We start from the raw sequence: 16,036 nt of genomic DNA, 5'->3' as shown, positions 1-16,036 counted from the left end.
CTTTGGACAGGCAGGTAGTCACGGCAAGTGACGGCAGAGCCTCCAGGTAGGCTAGCAGGCAGGTAGCAGATGAGCGCTCCCAGGTGAGCGGGCAGGCTGGTCCATAGACAGACTGACAGGTGTCGGAAGGCAGACCATCGGACCGCAGGCTTGCAAGCAGGTAAACGGATATCAGGCAGGTATCAAGCAGGAATCTGGCAGGTGACTGGCAGGTAACTGGTAACGGGACCTGAGGGCTGAAGCAGAGTGAAGGCTTTGCAACAACATTGCTCGGGCACCTCCATTTTGGAGGAGGTGCCTTAAATATGGGAGGTCCTCCGGCAATTGGCCGGGGACTCCTTAGGACGGCGCGCGCGGTCCCTTTAAGAGAGGGGGAGCGCGCGCGCGCCCTAAGCACACTGCCGGGGAAGGAGCGCGTGCCGGAAGCAGCGGGGAGAGAAGCGCTGGAGGACGCCGCGCCAGGACCGGGGAGGTGAGAGGAACGGCGTCTCTGCCTTGTACGGGGCAGAGACGCCGATGCTACAGTACCCCCCCCTTTAGGCCCCCTCTTTTTTTGGCCAGAAAGAAATTTTTCAAGGAGAAGCGGGGCGTTACCATACCCAAACCAATCCTCTAACCTGCACGATGCTTAAAATCTGGTCAAAAACTCACATATTACTAGTTCCACCCTCATCTCTGTTACTAAAACTATCGGATATTCTGATAAGAGCGGATCAACTGTCATACACAAGTGATAAGCTCACTTCCCAGATAGACAATATTACAATTGACCAGATTTTAACCGATGGAGCTCTCCTCTCCCTCTCTGATCTGCAAAAGCTCCCTGGTCTATTGAATCTCAACTTTCTCCAATATAACTCTCTTAAGAATATTCTCCAAAAAATTCATTATATCCATCTGGAACTTCACCACAGTCCCGGTGACTCGGGGTCTGCGGGCAGTTCGGGGATCTCGTCGCGCCTTCATTTTCTGCTCCGCGCTCTGGACCTGCAGCTTCTCTTGCTTCACCCGCCGCTCTCGCTGCTCCCTCTCAAACATCTCCAGCTGTTGGCGGCAGGCCTCCCGCCGCTCAGCTGCGCCCGCTCACGTTTCTTTTGTGAACCCCATCAGGTCCTCCCCTGTGGGGTCCCATTCAAACTGGGCATCTTCCAATGGCAGCTGGGGGATTTCCTGAGGCGCCGGAGCAGGTATGAGGGGCTCAGAGGGTACTTCGACCTCCGCGGACGGGCTCCTCCGGAAGCGGGGGTTGACAAACTCGGGGGCCAGATGAAAGGCAGCCCATCCGGAGTGGTGTATTGGGTGAAGAGATGCGCGCCCAGTGGTGGTACTGCAGCAGCAGGGGGCGCAGGTGGGTTGGCGGCGCCCGGGGGCACGTGACCTTGCGACCAGGCCCGTGCTGGTTGTTTCCTGGTTGCTCTCAAGGGCGGTACAGCAGGTGCAGGGGGTTCCGTCGGGGCAGCGGCGCCCGGGGGCGCAGGGCCTTGCGGCCGGGCCTGCGATGGTGGTTGGCTGAGCACGCCCGGGGTCAGAGGGCACGGCGTGGGGCGGGGCTCACCGGCAGCGTCGACGGCCTGGGGGCCGGTTGATGGCGGCGGGGGCACGGTGTCGACGGCGGGTCCCGGTGCGTTGGGCTCCGTGACGGGGTGCAGGGGCAGGTCGGCGGCCTCAGGATTCGGTGCAGGGGTGTCTCCGTTACCTGCCTCTGCTGTCGCGGCCTCCTCCGTGGCGTCGTCCTCGGCCTCCGCTCGGCCTTCACTGCCCTCGGTGGCTGGTGCGCTGCTCGTCGATGGTGCCTTCGGCTGCAGGATCACAGCCCGCCGGGCCACTTCCTTCTTCCATCCGGCGATCACGTCCTGCTGCGCCCGGACCATCCTCCGGTCCAGCTCTTCCAACGCCGCCCGTGTATATTCGGGGTCCTCCTTGGGGAGATGGGCTAACAGCTCGGTGAGGCTGCATGGTGGTGTAGCTTGCAGCAGGCCCTTTGCCAGGGTACCGGAACTGGTTTCTCCCTCCATCTCCGGGTGCGGCCTGGCCAGACTGATCCAGACTGCGCCCTGCCCCACAGTTTTCTTCTCTCTCCGCCCCCAGAGGGGGTGGTCCTGGGGCATTCTGCTAACAATCACTTTCAGGGGCAGCCCCCCCATGTTGATGGACATCTCCACTTCTGCATTCATGGCTGGTGGGGGCGGGCTCCTTCTTTGGCGCCATTCTGGGACCTGGCCCACGATGGGAGGTGGCTTCCTGCTGTCTTTTGGTGCGCACATAATGGCGTCCGCTCTGCCAGGGCGGGAAAGACTAATGAAGATGGCGGGAAACGGTCCAAGATGGCGTCCGATGGCGGGAATCGGCCCCGGACGGCGGGAAACGACCCCGGATGGCGGGAAACCCCTTTTCAAGGTACATGTGCAATCTTCTTCAGGCACGCAATACCCGCTTGTGGCGGGTTGGTAATGATCCTGCCGACTACGCCAAAGCTGACTCGCCCCCTGGGCCGTGGGGCACGCGGATCCGGGCGATAGGGGAACGATGGGGGTAGTAGTAGTGGCGGCCCGGTCCCGCGGCTCAGGGTGGTCAGGCCAATGGTAGTCTGCTATGCGCTCCAAATAATGTCCGACTACGCCACCCGTGGATTGCGGTTATTAGGAACCGCCGCTGCAAGGCAGTCCGCTGGGGCTGATGATGGGTGCAGCTGAGGTGATGTGACTCCCCACAGGAAGAGTGCAGCCCCAGGGCAGTGTAGTGGATGTTGGGAGTGATGGTAGTGCGGGTCCTGGTGCTGATAGTGCTGGAGGCGCGAAGGAGCACACAGACAACAAGTTACAGTCCAGGGTCTTTACTCACAGTTCGTTTGTTCCAGGTCACTTCGGCCAGCAGTGACCGCCCGAGCCGTGCTGCGTCCACCAGGTGAGGGGCTCGGTCAACTCCCAGGCAGTTCAGGAGCATGGCACAGGACCCCCTTTTATCCTTTCTCTGGCCTGCCTCACCAGTGACCCACTTTTGTCCAGCTGCCGCGGACCTGTGCGGTTAAATGTGGGCCCCGTCCTCCGCTGTCCTATATGGTGCCTTCCTAGCAGGTTTGATGAGGTGTCGCACCAATATATGATCACGACGACCGGTCTTTGGCTGAGGGTTGTTTCTCCTCCACCAACTTGGGATCCGGTACCCTTAATCTGCCTGACCCTGCACCCTGGATTCTCGTGGGTTCTTAGGGTCCCTTCCACCTTTTGGTTCCTGAGCCCTTCTGTTTCTCTGTCTCTCCTTCTTTGCAGTTCCTTTCTGTTTCTGTTCCTTTCTCTTGGAGCTGAGATGAGCCAGAATCTCAGCTCCCCTTCACCTCCTCCTCGGCCTCTTCTCCAGGCCCACTTCTCCTTCTCCTCTCAGGCCCCGGCCTCTTCCCTAGGCCTGCCTCTGGAGCAGCACTCAGCCTGAGCTGCTGCTCCCTGTCTTCTCCTCTCCACAGAACAGAACCTAGATCTAAGATGGTGCCCACCTTTTATACCTCCCTCTAGCCATGAGCCCAGGTGACCAGCAACCAATGGGCTCCTTCCTACACTCAGGAACCGCCCCCTATCTGCCCCTACAGCACTGGGTGTTCCACCCCTCCCTCCCCACTCCAGCAGGGACATGGTCGGTTGTGCCTGCACTTATGTCTAGTGGGAGCACCGTTGAGCTGTCCCTCGGAAATGGGGTGTGTGTGCTGTATGCAGCTAACTGAGCCCTGGTCCATACTCCATCCTTACCTGGGAGTGGAATATCACACCTCCGGTCTGAGGTGCAATACCCCTGTAGCGGCCGAACCCTCGGGGCGCTACATAAGCGCTCAGCGCAGAGCGCAGGATAAATGTGAGCAGAACCTTACTGCGATCTTTGGGAGACATAATAAACAAATCAGTAGCAGGTGAAGAATTGGTTTTATTTATTTTTTACGCCGCTCCTCGTGCGGTATAAGTGATGAGATTACTTTATTCTTCGGGTCGGTGCGATTACAGAGATACTAGATTTATATCGGGTTTTTATGACTGACAGCTGTCACACACTAAAAGACGCTTTTTTTTGCAAAATCTAGTTTTTGCATCACCATATTTTGAGAGCTATAATTTTTCCATATTTCAGCCGACAGAGTCATTTTTATTGGTAACATTTTTGGGTACGTGACATTTTTTGATCGCTTTCTATTCCGTCTTTTGGGAGGTAAAATTAACAAAAACAAACAATTCAGGAATTGTTTTTTGAGGGGTTTTTTTATGCCGTTCTGTGTGTGGTAAAAGTGATCAGGCAGCGTTATTCTTCGGGTCAGTATGTTTACAGCGATACTACACTTACTGTAGTTTTTTTTATGTTTTGGCGCTTTTACACAATAAAACAATTTTATAGAAAAAAATATTTTTTTGCATTGCTTTATTCTTAGCGCAATAACTTTTTTATTTTTCGACTGATGGAGCTGTATGGCGGCTTTTTTTTTGCGGAACAAGATTACGTTTTCAGCGGTACCATTTTTATTTCTATTTTGTTTTTTGATCGCATTTTTTTCCACTTTTTGTTTGGCGATATGATGAAAAAGCATATTTTTTGCTCCGTTTTTTATTTATTTTTATTACGGTGTGCACAGAAGGAGTTAATTAGTGTGACAGTTTTATATCTCAGGTTGTTTCGGACGCGGCGATACCAAATATGTGTACTTTTTTTGGTTTTGTAAAAATATACGGATTTATTGGTTTAATATTTTATTTATTTATTTTTATTTATTTTGTGATTTTTTTTTTAACAGTTTAAAAACTTTTTTTTTACTTTTTTTTACATTTTTACTTAGTCCCTGTATGGGACATTAATTTTTATTTTTCTGATCACTGATCTCATGTAATGTAATAGACATGTATTACATTACATGAGATCTTCGCTGACTGTTTCACAGTCAGTCTCCTGCCTGGCTTCAGCTGCAGGCTGAGCCAGGCAGGACACCATATATGGCAGATCTGGAGGCGGTCATGTGACCTCCAGCTGCCATAGCAACCCCAGGTCCTGGAAGCTATCAGGGGTCGTCGGAGAGGTAAGTAAGACGACCCCCTCTCCTCCTTCTATCTTCTATATGCCGCGATCACTATAGATCGCGGCATATAGAACATAGCAAAGGGTTAACATCACTGAGACCTGATCCAATCAGGTCCCGATGATGTCCCCTGTCAGAGCTAACGCTCTGCACCGGAATCGCAGCGCTTGCAGGACCCTGGGGGTCCTGAGCGCTGCGAGACCACCCACCGTTTTTAAACGTCGGCGCTGCACAGAGCCCAGCAAGCGCCGACGTTTATCTACAGTGGGCGGTCGGGAACCAGTTAAATTCTGCTTTATATGTTTACAAATTGTGCTACCAATTGATATACACTAGTTCATATATTGTATGAGTCTATCAAAATTCCTCATTTGAACTTTGTTAAATTGCAATGTTTTATTGTCACATATCATCATTTTGACTTCTTGTACCCATCCAATTGTGACTATCTGTGTTCTCAAGAAATTTAATAAAAAGATTTGTTGAAATGAAATGAAAAGGAGGACCTTGAAGTATGGTTGGAATTTTTACAGGATTTTAATGGAATGGCGGTGTGGCAGGAGCCGTTTATAAAAAGTGATGAGTTGAATTTGTGTATAGACGCTTCAAGTGCAGTAGGTTTTGGAGTATATTATAACGGTAATTGGTGCGCAGAGGGTTGGCAGCATATGTGGGTAGCTAATAAGGTTACAAAGAATAAGGTGTTGGAGCTTTTTTCAGTGGTAGTCACTTTAGTTTTATGGGGGCAGAGTTTGGCTAATAGAAGTATTTTGTTACAGTCAGATAGCAAAGGGTTAGTTTTTGCTATTAAATGTGTGTTCTCTAAATGCTCTATGGTGGTGAAGCTGTTGCGTCATTTAGTCCTTATTTGCCTCAAGCGTAATATTTGGTTGAAGACTGTGCATGCTGAAGGGAAGGTGAATTTAATTGCCAATGCACTTTCGCATTTGCAGTTCGGCAAGTTTTTCGAGCTGGTGCCGGAGGCCAGAACAACAGGAGAAAGGTGTCCGGATTACTTATGGGGCTTCATTTGGTCCTAATTATGGGATTGTTGGAGCGTTCGGTTGAAGCGTCAACATGGGAAGGTTATTTAGCGGCTTGGGAAGTGTGGGTTTCATTTTGTAGTAGTAGAGGTTGGGATAGGTTTAGGAGTACTAGAACAAGCGCTTTGTCTTTTTGCATGTCGATCTGTGAGAAAGGTTTGGCATATAGTACGATAGTGAAACAGTTGGCAGGTGTTTCATTTTTTTCTGAAAATAGCAGGTAAGCATCCTTTGAATAGTTATTTTATACTTAAACAGGTATTGAAAGGGTAAGAGATGGTAGGTGTCCTATCACTCCAGGTATACTAGTTGATTTATGTAAAGCAGCCGAGTCCTGTTGTTATAATAGTTTTGAAGCAGTGCTTTTTTCCACAGCAGCATCTTTGTTATTTTTTGGGGCCCTTAAAATTGGGGAATTGTTACCTAGGGGGGAGAGAGGAGGAGACGGTTTGAAAATGGGGTGCATATCAGTTGGATTGGGCTATATGTTAATTAATATTGCTAGATCCAAAACTGATCAGTTAGGCAAAGGGATTTGTTTAAAGTTGATATGTTTCCCGGAACGCAATATATGTCCAATATGTTTGACACGTAATTATTTGAGTATGCGCCCTAACAAGGGTGAGCTTTTATTGTTGCACCAGTCTGGCGTGCCTTTGACTCAGTTTCAGTTTAGAAGCATCTTTCACAAGTGCATGGCTGACCTAGGTTTAGGTCATAAATACTTCTCCACACATTCTTTTCGCATTGGAGTCGCTACAGAGGCTGCGAGACTGGGTTTGGACGCATCAGTTATTAAGAAGCTGGGGAGGTGGCAGTCAAATTGTTGGGCGGAGCAGAGAGCACTGGAGAGGTGTTATGGACCCAATCCATCTTTGCCCACGAAGCGGGTAAGAGTGTATTGGATGGGCATGAGAGGGCAAAAATGGGATGAACTACTGGAGCAAATTTTGGTCATGGGTGATACCTTTCCAGTCCCGGACATGATAATTGTGCATCTTGGGGGTAATGATATCGGAAAATTAGGAACTGTGGACCTTTTGTTTATGATGAAAAAAAGTTTACAGAGAATCACCAGTTTATTTTCAGGAGTGAAGTTCATCTTTTCAGAGATTATCCCAAGATTGTTGTGGTCGGAGTCAAAGGATCTGCGCTTTTGTAACAAGATTAGAAAAAGGCTGAATAGATATATGTGTAATCTTTAGGGTATGTGCACACGATGCAGAAATGCTCAGGATTTTTTCCTGAGCGTTTCTGCATCTCTCTGGCAAGAAAAAACGCATGCGGATTGTACATGCGGTTTCCTGCCAGGGACATGCGGAAATGAAGCGTTCTTCACTTTCATTTCCGCATGCGGGTTGACAAGCGCTTCCCAAGCGATTTTAGCATCACTTGGAAAGTGCTTGTCAACTTTACACTATAAAAATCCATGCAACCGGCATGGATTTATATAGTGTGTGAATGTCAAAAAATAAAAAAAAAATATATACTTTCCCTCTGATGGCCCCCGGTGTCCTGCTTCGCTCGGTCCCGGCTGCCGGCAGTGAAGACTTTAGGACCTTCCGACGTCAGCGTCACGTGACCCGTCACATGACTCTGACGTCAGCGAAGGTCCTTCTTCATTCAACCCCGAAGTGCTGCGAACCAAGCAGGAGCGCTGCGCGGGCCGTCAGAAGGTGAGAATATATATATTTTTTATTTTATTCTTTTTTTTTTAATGGTACCTGGGTCTGGATGAGAGTCCTCTCATCCACACCCGGGTACCATCCGCACATTAGACCGCATGAAAAGCGCATCAACATATACAGTGATGCGGATTCCATGCGGTCTAATGCAAGTCAATGGCGGCAAAAGAGCAGCGTTTCCGCAAAATTAATTGACATGCTGCGGATTTTTGACCGCAGCGTTTACGCTGCGGAAAAATCCGCATCATGGGCACAGCACATGCGGATTTCAATTGGGGAACATTGCTTCCCTTCTACCATGCGTTTTTCATGCGTTTCCGCGGCGTTTACGCAACTGCAAATACTCCGCGGAAACGCATTAAATACGCATTGTGTGAACTCAGCCTAAGCCATCCTTAGGAGGTTTTGAATTTCGACACATTGATTTAGAGGGTGGTGTCCGCGGCCTGTTTCGGAATGATTTGGTTCATTTATCGGATATCGGTAATAATATCTTTAATTTAAATTTGCAAGCAATGGTGGAAATAGCCCTTGGTGGGGTGGGGCCATGCTTGCCTGGTTAGGCAAGATGGCCGGTTGGGGTTAGTCGTCCAGGGATCTGGATGGACAGGTAATTTTGGTTAACGGGCTTGAGCCTTATGGCTAAGCAGCGGATTGATAAAGGTTTGAACTTGTTTTTTTAATAAAGTTGAAATATTTATTTGTTTATACTTAAATTTATGAGTTTTTAATATTTTAAATATTTAAATAAAGGCCGTGGCCAATTGTTTTCCATCTAATCAATGTGTCAAGTATTTTGTTTTCTGTACTGTTTAGATAAAGGTTGGGGTAATGTATAATGCCATGGCTGGTGGTAAAGAGCTCACTGGTGTAACAAGTCCATGAAATTTCTTCCCTACGAAATATTCCATCTTCACCTGTCAGTGATATTATTGAAAAGTGGAAGGAACCTCAACAACTCAGCCATGAAGTGAAGACCACGTAAAGTTACAGAGAGGGGTCACCGAGCACTGAGGAACATAAAAGCTCTGCTGACTCCATAACTGCAGAGTCCAAACCACCTCTGGTATTAGCATTGGCACAAAAACTGTGTGCTGGGAACCTCATGGCATGGGTTTCCATGCCCGGGCAGCTGCACCCAAGCCTTACATCACCAAGCACGTTGGATGTGGTGGTATAAAGCAGCCATCTCTGGAGTCTGGAGTAGTGGAAATGTGTTCTGTTCAGTGACAGATCATGCTATTCTAGATGGCATCTGATGGACAGGTCTAGGTTTGGTGATTGTCAGGAGAAGGTTACCAGCATCGTGCCCACTGTAATGTTTGGAGAAGGAGAGACAATGCTATGGGGTTGCTCTTCAGGGTTCGGCCTCAGCCCCGCAGGTCTGGTGATGGGAAATATTAATGCTTCAACATACAAGACGTTATGGACAATTGGACAGTTTGGAGAAGGTCCATTTCTGTTCTCCATGACTCCAATGCCTAAAGCAAGGCCAAAAAAAGAAATGGTTGGGGGAGTTTAGAGGGAAGAACCTGACTGGACGCACAGAGCAATGACCTCAGCCCAACCATAGAACACCAAGAATGGAAATTGTGAGCCCGGCCCTCTCTGGGCCACTTAGACAACCGCTTTTCCTGGTAATTACTACGTCTCCTGTCACCAACGAGATACATTATATTAATGCACTAACCCATTGTCCAATATTGTGAAGCAGCCATATTTATTTCAAAGTCCTATTTCAAAATGTATTTTTTTAGATTTCGGCTAGAACTTTCTGGACTGCTTCAGGCTACGACCTCTGTCAGCAAATATGGCCTGTGGCAATGTTTTTGCAGTGCTAGTGAAAATCCAGAATAAAGCGGTAGTTTTATCTAAACCTTAATCTCATCCAAAGTACACAGGGTTTTTACAAACAGTAAACTGGGCTCACTTCGTATGTGCCTTACTATTGCAATAAGTTGGATCTTGTGCGTTAAACCTTAGTAAAATATCTTTGTACTAGATGGGTGTTATTTTGTAGCTTCCATATTCTAGAAATAGGCCTTATCTGAACTGTCTGACAGAAAAACTGGTCTTGTTGCCCATAGCAACCAATCATGGCTTAGCTTCTGATGTTTCTAGAGAAGTTTAATGGTTGCCTAGGGTAACGAGGCCTGTCTTTCAGTTTTCAGGCCTAGTATCTGCCTTTATTTGAAGGGTGTGGCTGATATAAATGACGCCCAACTTAATTCAGTCCCCAGACCAGACTATAATCCTATTTTCCATGCTCTCGGCTCTCATTTCATCCATCACATATAGGCCACACGTTCAGTATTTGGTCAGTATTTTACATCAGTATTTGTAAGCCAAAACCAGGAGTGGGTGAGAAATCCAGAAGTGGTGACGTGTTTCTATTATACGTTTCCTCTGACTGTCCCACTCCTGGTTTTGGCTTACAAATACTAAGGTAAAATACTGACCAAATACTGAACGTGTGAACATGGACTTACATCCAACCATAAACATCGATCAATTCACGGCAAAAAAAAGTGATCGCACTCTGATAGAAGTGATGTAACTCCAGTGCCCTCTTCTATTAGAGTGCGACACAAGGGAATACCCGGTACACCGACCGTGAGCCGCACATTTTACGTTTTGTTTGCAAAGTGTGAAATTCGCACCTACGTCCGCAGCATAAATTTACATGCTACAGATCTCAAACCCACAGCTCAATTTATGCTGCAGATATATTCACCAGCACATGCATGACTTTTAAAAAAATTATAATACACCATGCTGGCACTTATAAAACGCAGCATATTTTCTACAAGCAAAATACAAAATGTAAAATCCACTGTTTTATCGCACCGTGGAAATTTACCCTTATAGACGAGACATAAGCAACAAAAAAATATATATATCTTTAATGAAAAAGCTTATCAGAATTTTGCAGCACATTTTTGCCATAAAACATGCACAGCAGCCAAGCTCTTTCTCATCATTCTTATAACCTTTTATCGCTTTGTAACATACTTGTTCATCGTATAACTGTCAGGTTATGTTCCCATTATGAGTTTTTGGAGAGTTTTTTACGTTTTGTATTTTTATTTCGAAAAAATGCAGGTAACCTATTTTAAATAATGCTTACAGAAATCAGCGGTACAATTAGCGTTGTTCCCAAGCGCCGGGTGCTGGACGCTGCCCTCATCATTGTCCCCTGCCGGCGTTGCAATCAGCGCTAGGAAGGGACAATGTTGACACCTGTCCTAAGTGTCCCCCTCTGTAATCCATCTGACCGCTCACGCCGAGAAGCTGGAAAGAATGACTCGCTGCAGCAAGTCATTCTCCCCGGCTTCTCAGGACACAGTGGGAGAAGAATACTACTCTCAAAATCATCCCTTGCTAGCGCTGATCGCAACACCGGCATGGGACAATGATGAGGGCAGCGTCCAGCACCCGGCGCTTGGGAACAACGCTAACTGTACCGCTGATTCCCACGCACCGGTACATGTGCTCCTGATGCGGCACACGGTTGTCATACGTATCACACACACCGACACACAGACACGGATATCTCCGGTATTGTTTTTTTCCAGTACCGGAAATATCTGGACATGTGAAAGAGGCCTTAAGGAAAAAAAAGTGATGATTCTTGGAAAGTATGGATTAAAAAAAATAATAATAATAAAATGTCCTGTTGTTTAAGGGGTTTCATTGCACCCCATTTTGGATGTGGAGGGTCAAAAAAAGACTCATGCATATCTATAATTTCTGAATTTTTCCTTTGCACATTAATTTAACACCAAAAACCTCTAAATATTTAGTTTTTTTATGGTCCAAATAACATTGAATAATAAAATATTATAAAATTTGGTATTTAATCGGACACTTAAAGCAAACAAGTCCACTTTAAGAAAAGTAGAAGCCAAATGCCCTGAATGAATGCCATTATAACACAGGCTTACAGGCTTCTTGTTAACATGTCCCCAATGTGGACTAAATGCAAGTGTGAGAGTTGGCATACAAGTTATAACATAACTAGTATTGAAAACCTACTCGTTTCTTTCCTAGGAGAACTAGCGCACTACACCTACCCAACAAACAGCCCTGCACATTGAACTAATTTCCTTTTATTTAAATGAGTGTTGCAATATTTTCCTAGCCTGGAGAGATACAAAGACATAGTAACGGAGCCCAAGAGTACAGGGTTTCAAGTATTTATTCCATATTTTACACAATAGTCATATGGTCATCTTGAAAGCTACAAAATAATCCCATGTTATAAAATGTACAATATAGTATAACAAATGAGGGCTCGGCAGCTGGAAACGACAAAGGTCCCCTGGTGTTGGTAGAAGGGTCCATACATACTTGGTCACGCTTCATTGTAAAAAATACAAGTTGCAGAGATAATGTTCTGGGGTAGGAAGAGGGTCCAAGTTATTGGACCTCTAGTTATCGGCCAGAATCACTGCTGAAGCTAGTGATTGGCTGCATCGGTACATGACCGGCAGCAGAACCGGTGGAAAATACTCGTGTCTCCTATGAAAGAGTCACTGCCAGACTCTTCTGAAAACGACTTATCTCCAAGCAGGACAAATGGATCGTCCATTGATATTCCACAGGTCGGATACTTCTCTCCTATGACAGCCGCTGAGCTCACTGATTGGCTGCAGCGCTGTGGGCGTGACATTAGCGCTGCAGACAATAACAGACACCTGGAGATGCAATGAGGCTCAGTGCTGGACCCGGGGGAGAGTGAGTAAAGCACAGTTTGTTTTTTTGAAAAAACACTTGGACCACTTTCACGTAGCAATATTTTGCATTATGACGGGTTACCAAAACTAAGAGTGGATCAATACAAAGAGAAAGTATAATGAATCCACTTCTGTAGTTTACAAAACACTCCTGGTTCTGGCTTGGTTTCAAGATGAAAACTGGAAAATAATTTCAGCCACTTACTTTATTGCCATTGCATGAATGTTTGTGTTTAATCCAACTGGATGTCTAAACCTCAAAAAAAAGTGTCTCACTTGAAACTGCTTTATGGGGTTTCACCTCTAAGGCATATGGACACCTGGTGTCCAAAAAATTGCCATATAAACATTTGTGGTTTCAGAAAAATAGCTTTCAGGCATCATACAGCTACATCTGAAAACACTGAGGATCCCACCTACACAAGAAAAAAGATCAAAAGAGAGGTCAGTATGTCACAGTCACTGCCCTAACACCAAGCGGGAGATTCCTAGTAGATCAAGTAACAAGCGCCTACAGGCAGAACTGGAATAAAACAGCAAAAAAGGCCAAAAGAGCAACTTAAATTCTGATTACATCCCTTTTAACTATTATGTAATGAAGCCTTACCCTAATGGGGACGTCACACAAAGGTATACTTTTTGCTATAGTTGTGTATAGTGCTGCTGCCCTACAATAATCTTGTACATATATACAAGAGCGACTCTCCAGGGAGGATATAACTTCATTTTCTCCCTGTGTCTGCTGCTCCAATTAGCCAGACAGGGAACATTTTAACACTTGTTACCTACAGATTAACCTTATATTTGCAGGTAAATAGCATTTCTATACACGGCAGTTTCCCTGATCACTCACTGGCTACACGCAAGCCGATCGTCAGTTGATTTAAAGACTGTTTAACACAGGCTGATCAATGTTCTATGTGCAAGGAACGATTGTTATTAATATTGTTCTGTGCACAAAGATCATCATTTAATCGGCAGCACATCAACTGTTTACATGGGACCTTGTGCTGCCGATAACGAAAAAATCATTGCATGAGTTTTACTCGTCCGCTGAATGATTACAGCCCTGTTTAATAGGCTGATAGTCATCTATATGGTCATCAAAATGGGAATTAAGGATACATTATTATTGGTGTAATACACTGAAATAAATGAACAGACAGCATGCAAACTTTTGGCCACAGAAGAAGGGATGTCACTGAGCTGCTGCATAATAGCTTAGTAGCACCCAGGTGTGCATGCACCAAGACCAGTGGGCACAGATGGTCCTCCAGAGTTAAGAGCTGCTTTCGACTAAAAATGGGCACAGACAACAGTGATGAACTTCTTTTTTTATTTTTTTCAGAAACAGCACAAAATGTAATATATATATATATATATATATATATATATATATATATACAAAGCAGGTGAAATAAGTATTGAACGCATCACCAATTTTCCAAGTAAATGTGTTTTTAAAGGTGTTATTGACATGAAATTCTCACCAGATGTCGGTAACAGACCATCAATTCCACACAGGCAAAGAATTCATACCATAGATATCCTTAAATTAAGTTGTGTAATAATGAGAAATGACACAGGGAATAAGTATTGAACATATGAAGAAAGAGAGGTGCAAAAAGCCCTGGAAAGTCATGACACCAGCTGAAATCTATCAGTAGTTAGAAAGCAATCCTGCCACATAGTGAAAAATAATATCAGCTGGTTCAACTTATGGAGTATAAAAAGGTGTCTCATTAACAAGGTGCCACACAGGAAACACCTCATGGTGGGTAAAACCAGTGAGCTGTCTCAAGATCTTTGCAACCTTATTGTTGCAAAACAATCTGATGTCATTGGTTACAGAAGAATTTCTAAACTACTGAAGTTCCAGTGAGCACTGTTGGGGCCATAATCCAGAAGTGTAAAGAACATAAATTCACCATAAACCAGCCATGATCAGGTGCAAGATTTCAGACAGAGGAGTGAAAAGAAATATCAGTAGAGTTGTCCAAGATCCAAGTACCATCTGTGAAGAGCTACAGAAAGACCTGGAATCAGCAGGTACAATTGTTTCAAAGAAAACAATAAGTAATGCACTCAACCTCCATGGCCTGTATGCACTCTCACCATGCAAGACTCCATTGCTGAACAAAATGCATGTTCAAGCAAGTTTAAAGTTTGCTCAACAACAATTAGACAAGCCTGTGAAATACTGAGACAATATAGTCTGGTCAAATGAGACCAAAATTGAACTCGTTGGATGCCATAATACACACCATATTAAAACACCATTCCAACAGTGAAGTTTGGAAGTGGGAACATCATGGTGTGGGGCTGTTTTTCATCATACATCACTGACAAACTTCATGTAATTGAAGGAAGGATGAATAGACAAATGTACTGAAACATGCTTGATACAAATCTGCTGCCATCAACCAGTTCTAATAGAGCATGTGGATAATCTTCTACAAAATGTAGACAAAATCCATGGCAGAGTATAATACTTATCCTAGATCTAGGCTTATTGATTATATATACAGTAGATATATATATAAACATTGAGAAAAATAGGTTTTACTTACGGGTCAGGTTCTGCCAAGTCTCCTCCATGGATGGCGGTCAGGAGCAGGCACAGTCCAAAAGCTGATCTCCACATGCTGCTGGCCAGATATCACATTCAGGAGGAAGAATGCTGGAGGGAGATGGCTTTATAAAGCAGAGCCTGTGTACAGCCCCCCTGGCAAACACACCTTACACAAACACTGACCCTTGCACAAGGACTGCTCTGTCAGGGATGGAGCCTGTTTGCATTGCCTTGTGTCTGTTTACTGAGCTGTTTTCTTGAATCCTATCCTATTACTGTGTTTGTGTGGCCTCCTGCCCAGGTACATAGGATTTCCAAATTAATATGGGAATTTCAAGACATTGTTCGATTTGCTGCCGTCACGGGGCAACTTTTCAAAACAGGAGAAAATAAGCATTGGTGTAACGTTTCCGCCAGGCATCAAGATGTTCTGATTGCATAATTTACCTGGCAAATATGTGGGGCGCACAGTGTGTGTTACAGGCACCTGCAAGTAATCCCCTCTCCAATGCTACGAAGCGAAGAAAACTTCACGAATATTGTTACCAACCCAACCGGAGCAATGTGTAGGTCCTAATCTCTTGATCCATTCGCAGGTTTGTAAAGCTGCAGCCAGTTCTTCTAATCCCTTGCTACTAGTTACTGTAGATCACGTGCTAACACTCACTAGTTCCGGGTCTTATTTTTGACCCAGTCACATTCTTGCATATTTTTCATATTTTCTAAAGTTTCTGTTATTCCTGTCTACTGAGGAAGTAATAAGATCACATGTAGAAACAGATTTGGTGCCAATTTTTTGGTTGACATATTCTGAAAATGTCTATGTCGTACTTGCAAAATCTTCACAAAGGCTCCTGGAACAAGGGAACACCTCCTGAAAAAGTTCTGGAAAACCTTGCGGTAACCTGATATTCAGCTCACCCACGGACCAAGGATCTCCTCTGCAAGGAACG

The 16,036-nt window shown here is 45.5% G+C and overlaps 1 protein-coding gene across 1 annotated transcript in view; it reads right to left on the bottom strand.

Moving 5' to 3' along the window:
• LOC141273402 (alpha-2-macroglobulin-like) overlaps positions 1-15,237 on the bottom strand; it is a 67,281-nt gene extending 52,044 nt beyond the window's left edge. The window contains exon 1 of the mRNA XM_073685171.1: positions 15,082-15,237. Coding sequence (XP_073541272.1) covers positions 15,082-15,155 — 74 coding nt within the window. The 5' untranslated portion in view covers positions 15,156-15,237. The remainder of the gene's footprint in view (positions 1-15,081) is intronic.
• Positions 15,238-16,036: the final 799 nt, after the last annotated feature.

Source organism: Phyllobates terribilis, unplaced genomic scaffold (genome assembly GCF_046119375.1).
Source record: "Phyllobates terribilis strain yellow unplaced genomic scaffold, ASM4611937v1 Scaffold_5__5_contigs__length_657084704, whole genome shotgun sequence".
Taxonomy (NCBI): Eukaryota; Metazoa; Chordata; class Amphibia; order Anura; family Dendrobatidae; genus Phyllobates; species Phyllobates terribilis.
The sequence above is the reverse complement of the archived record's forward strand: the minus strand, read 5'-3'. Positions and strand labels throughout refer to the sequence as shown.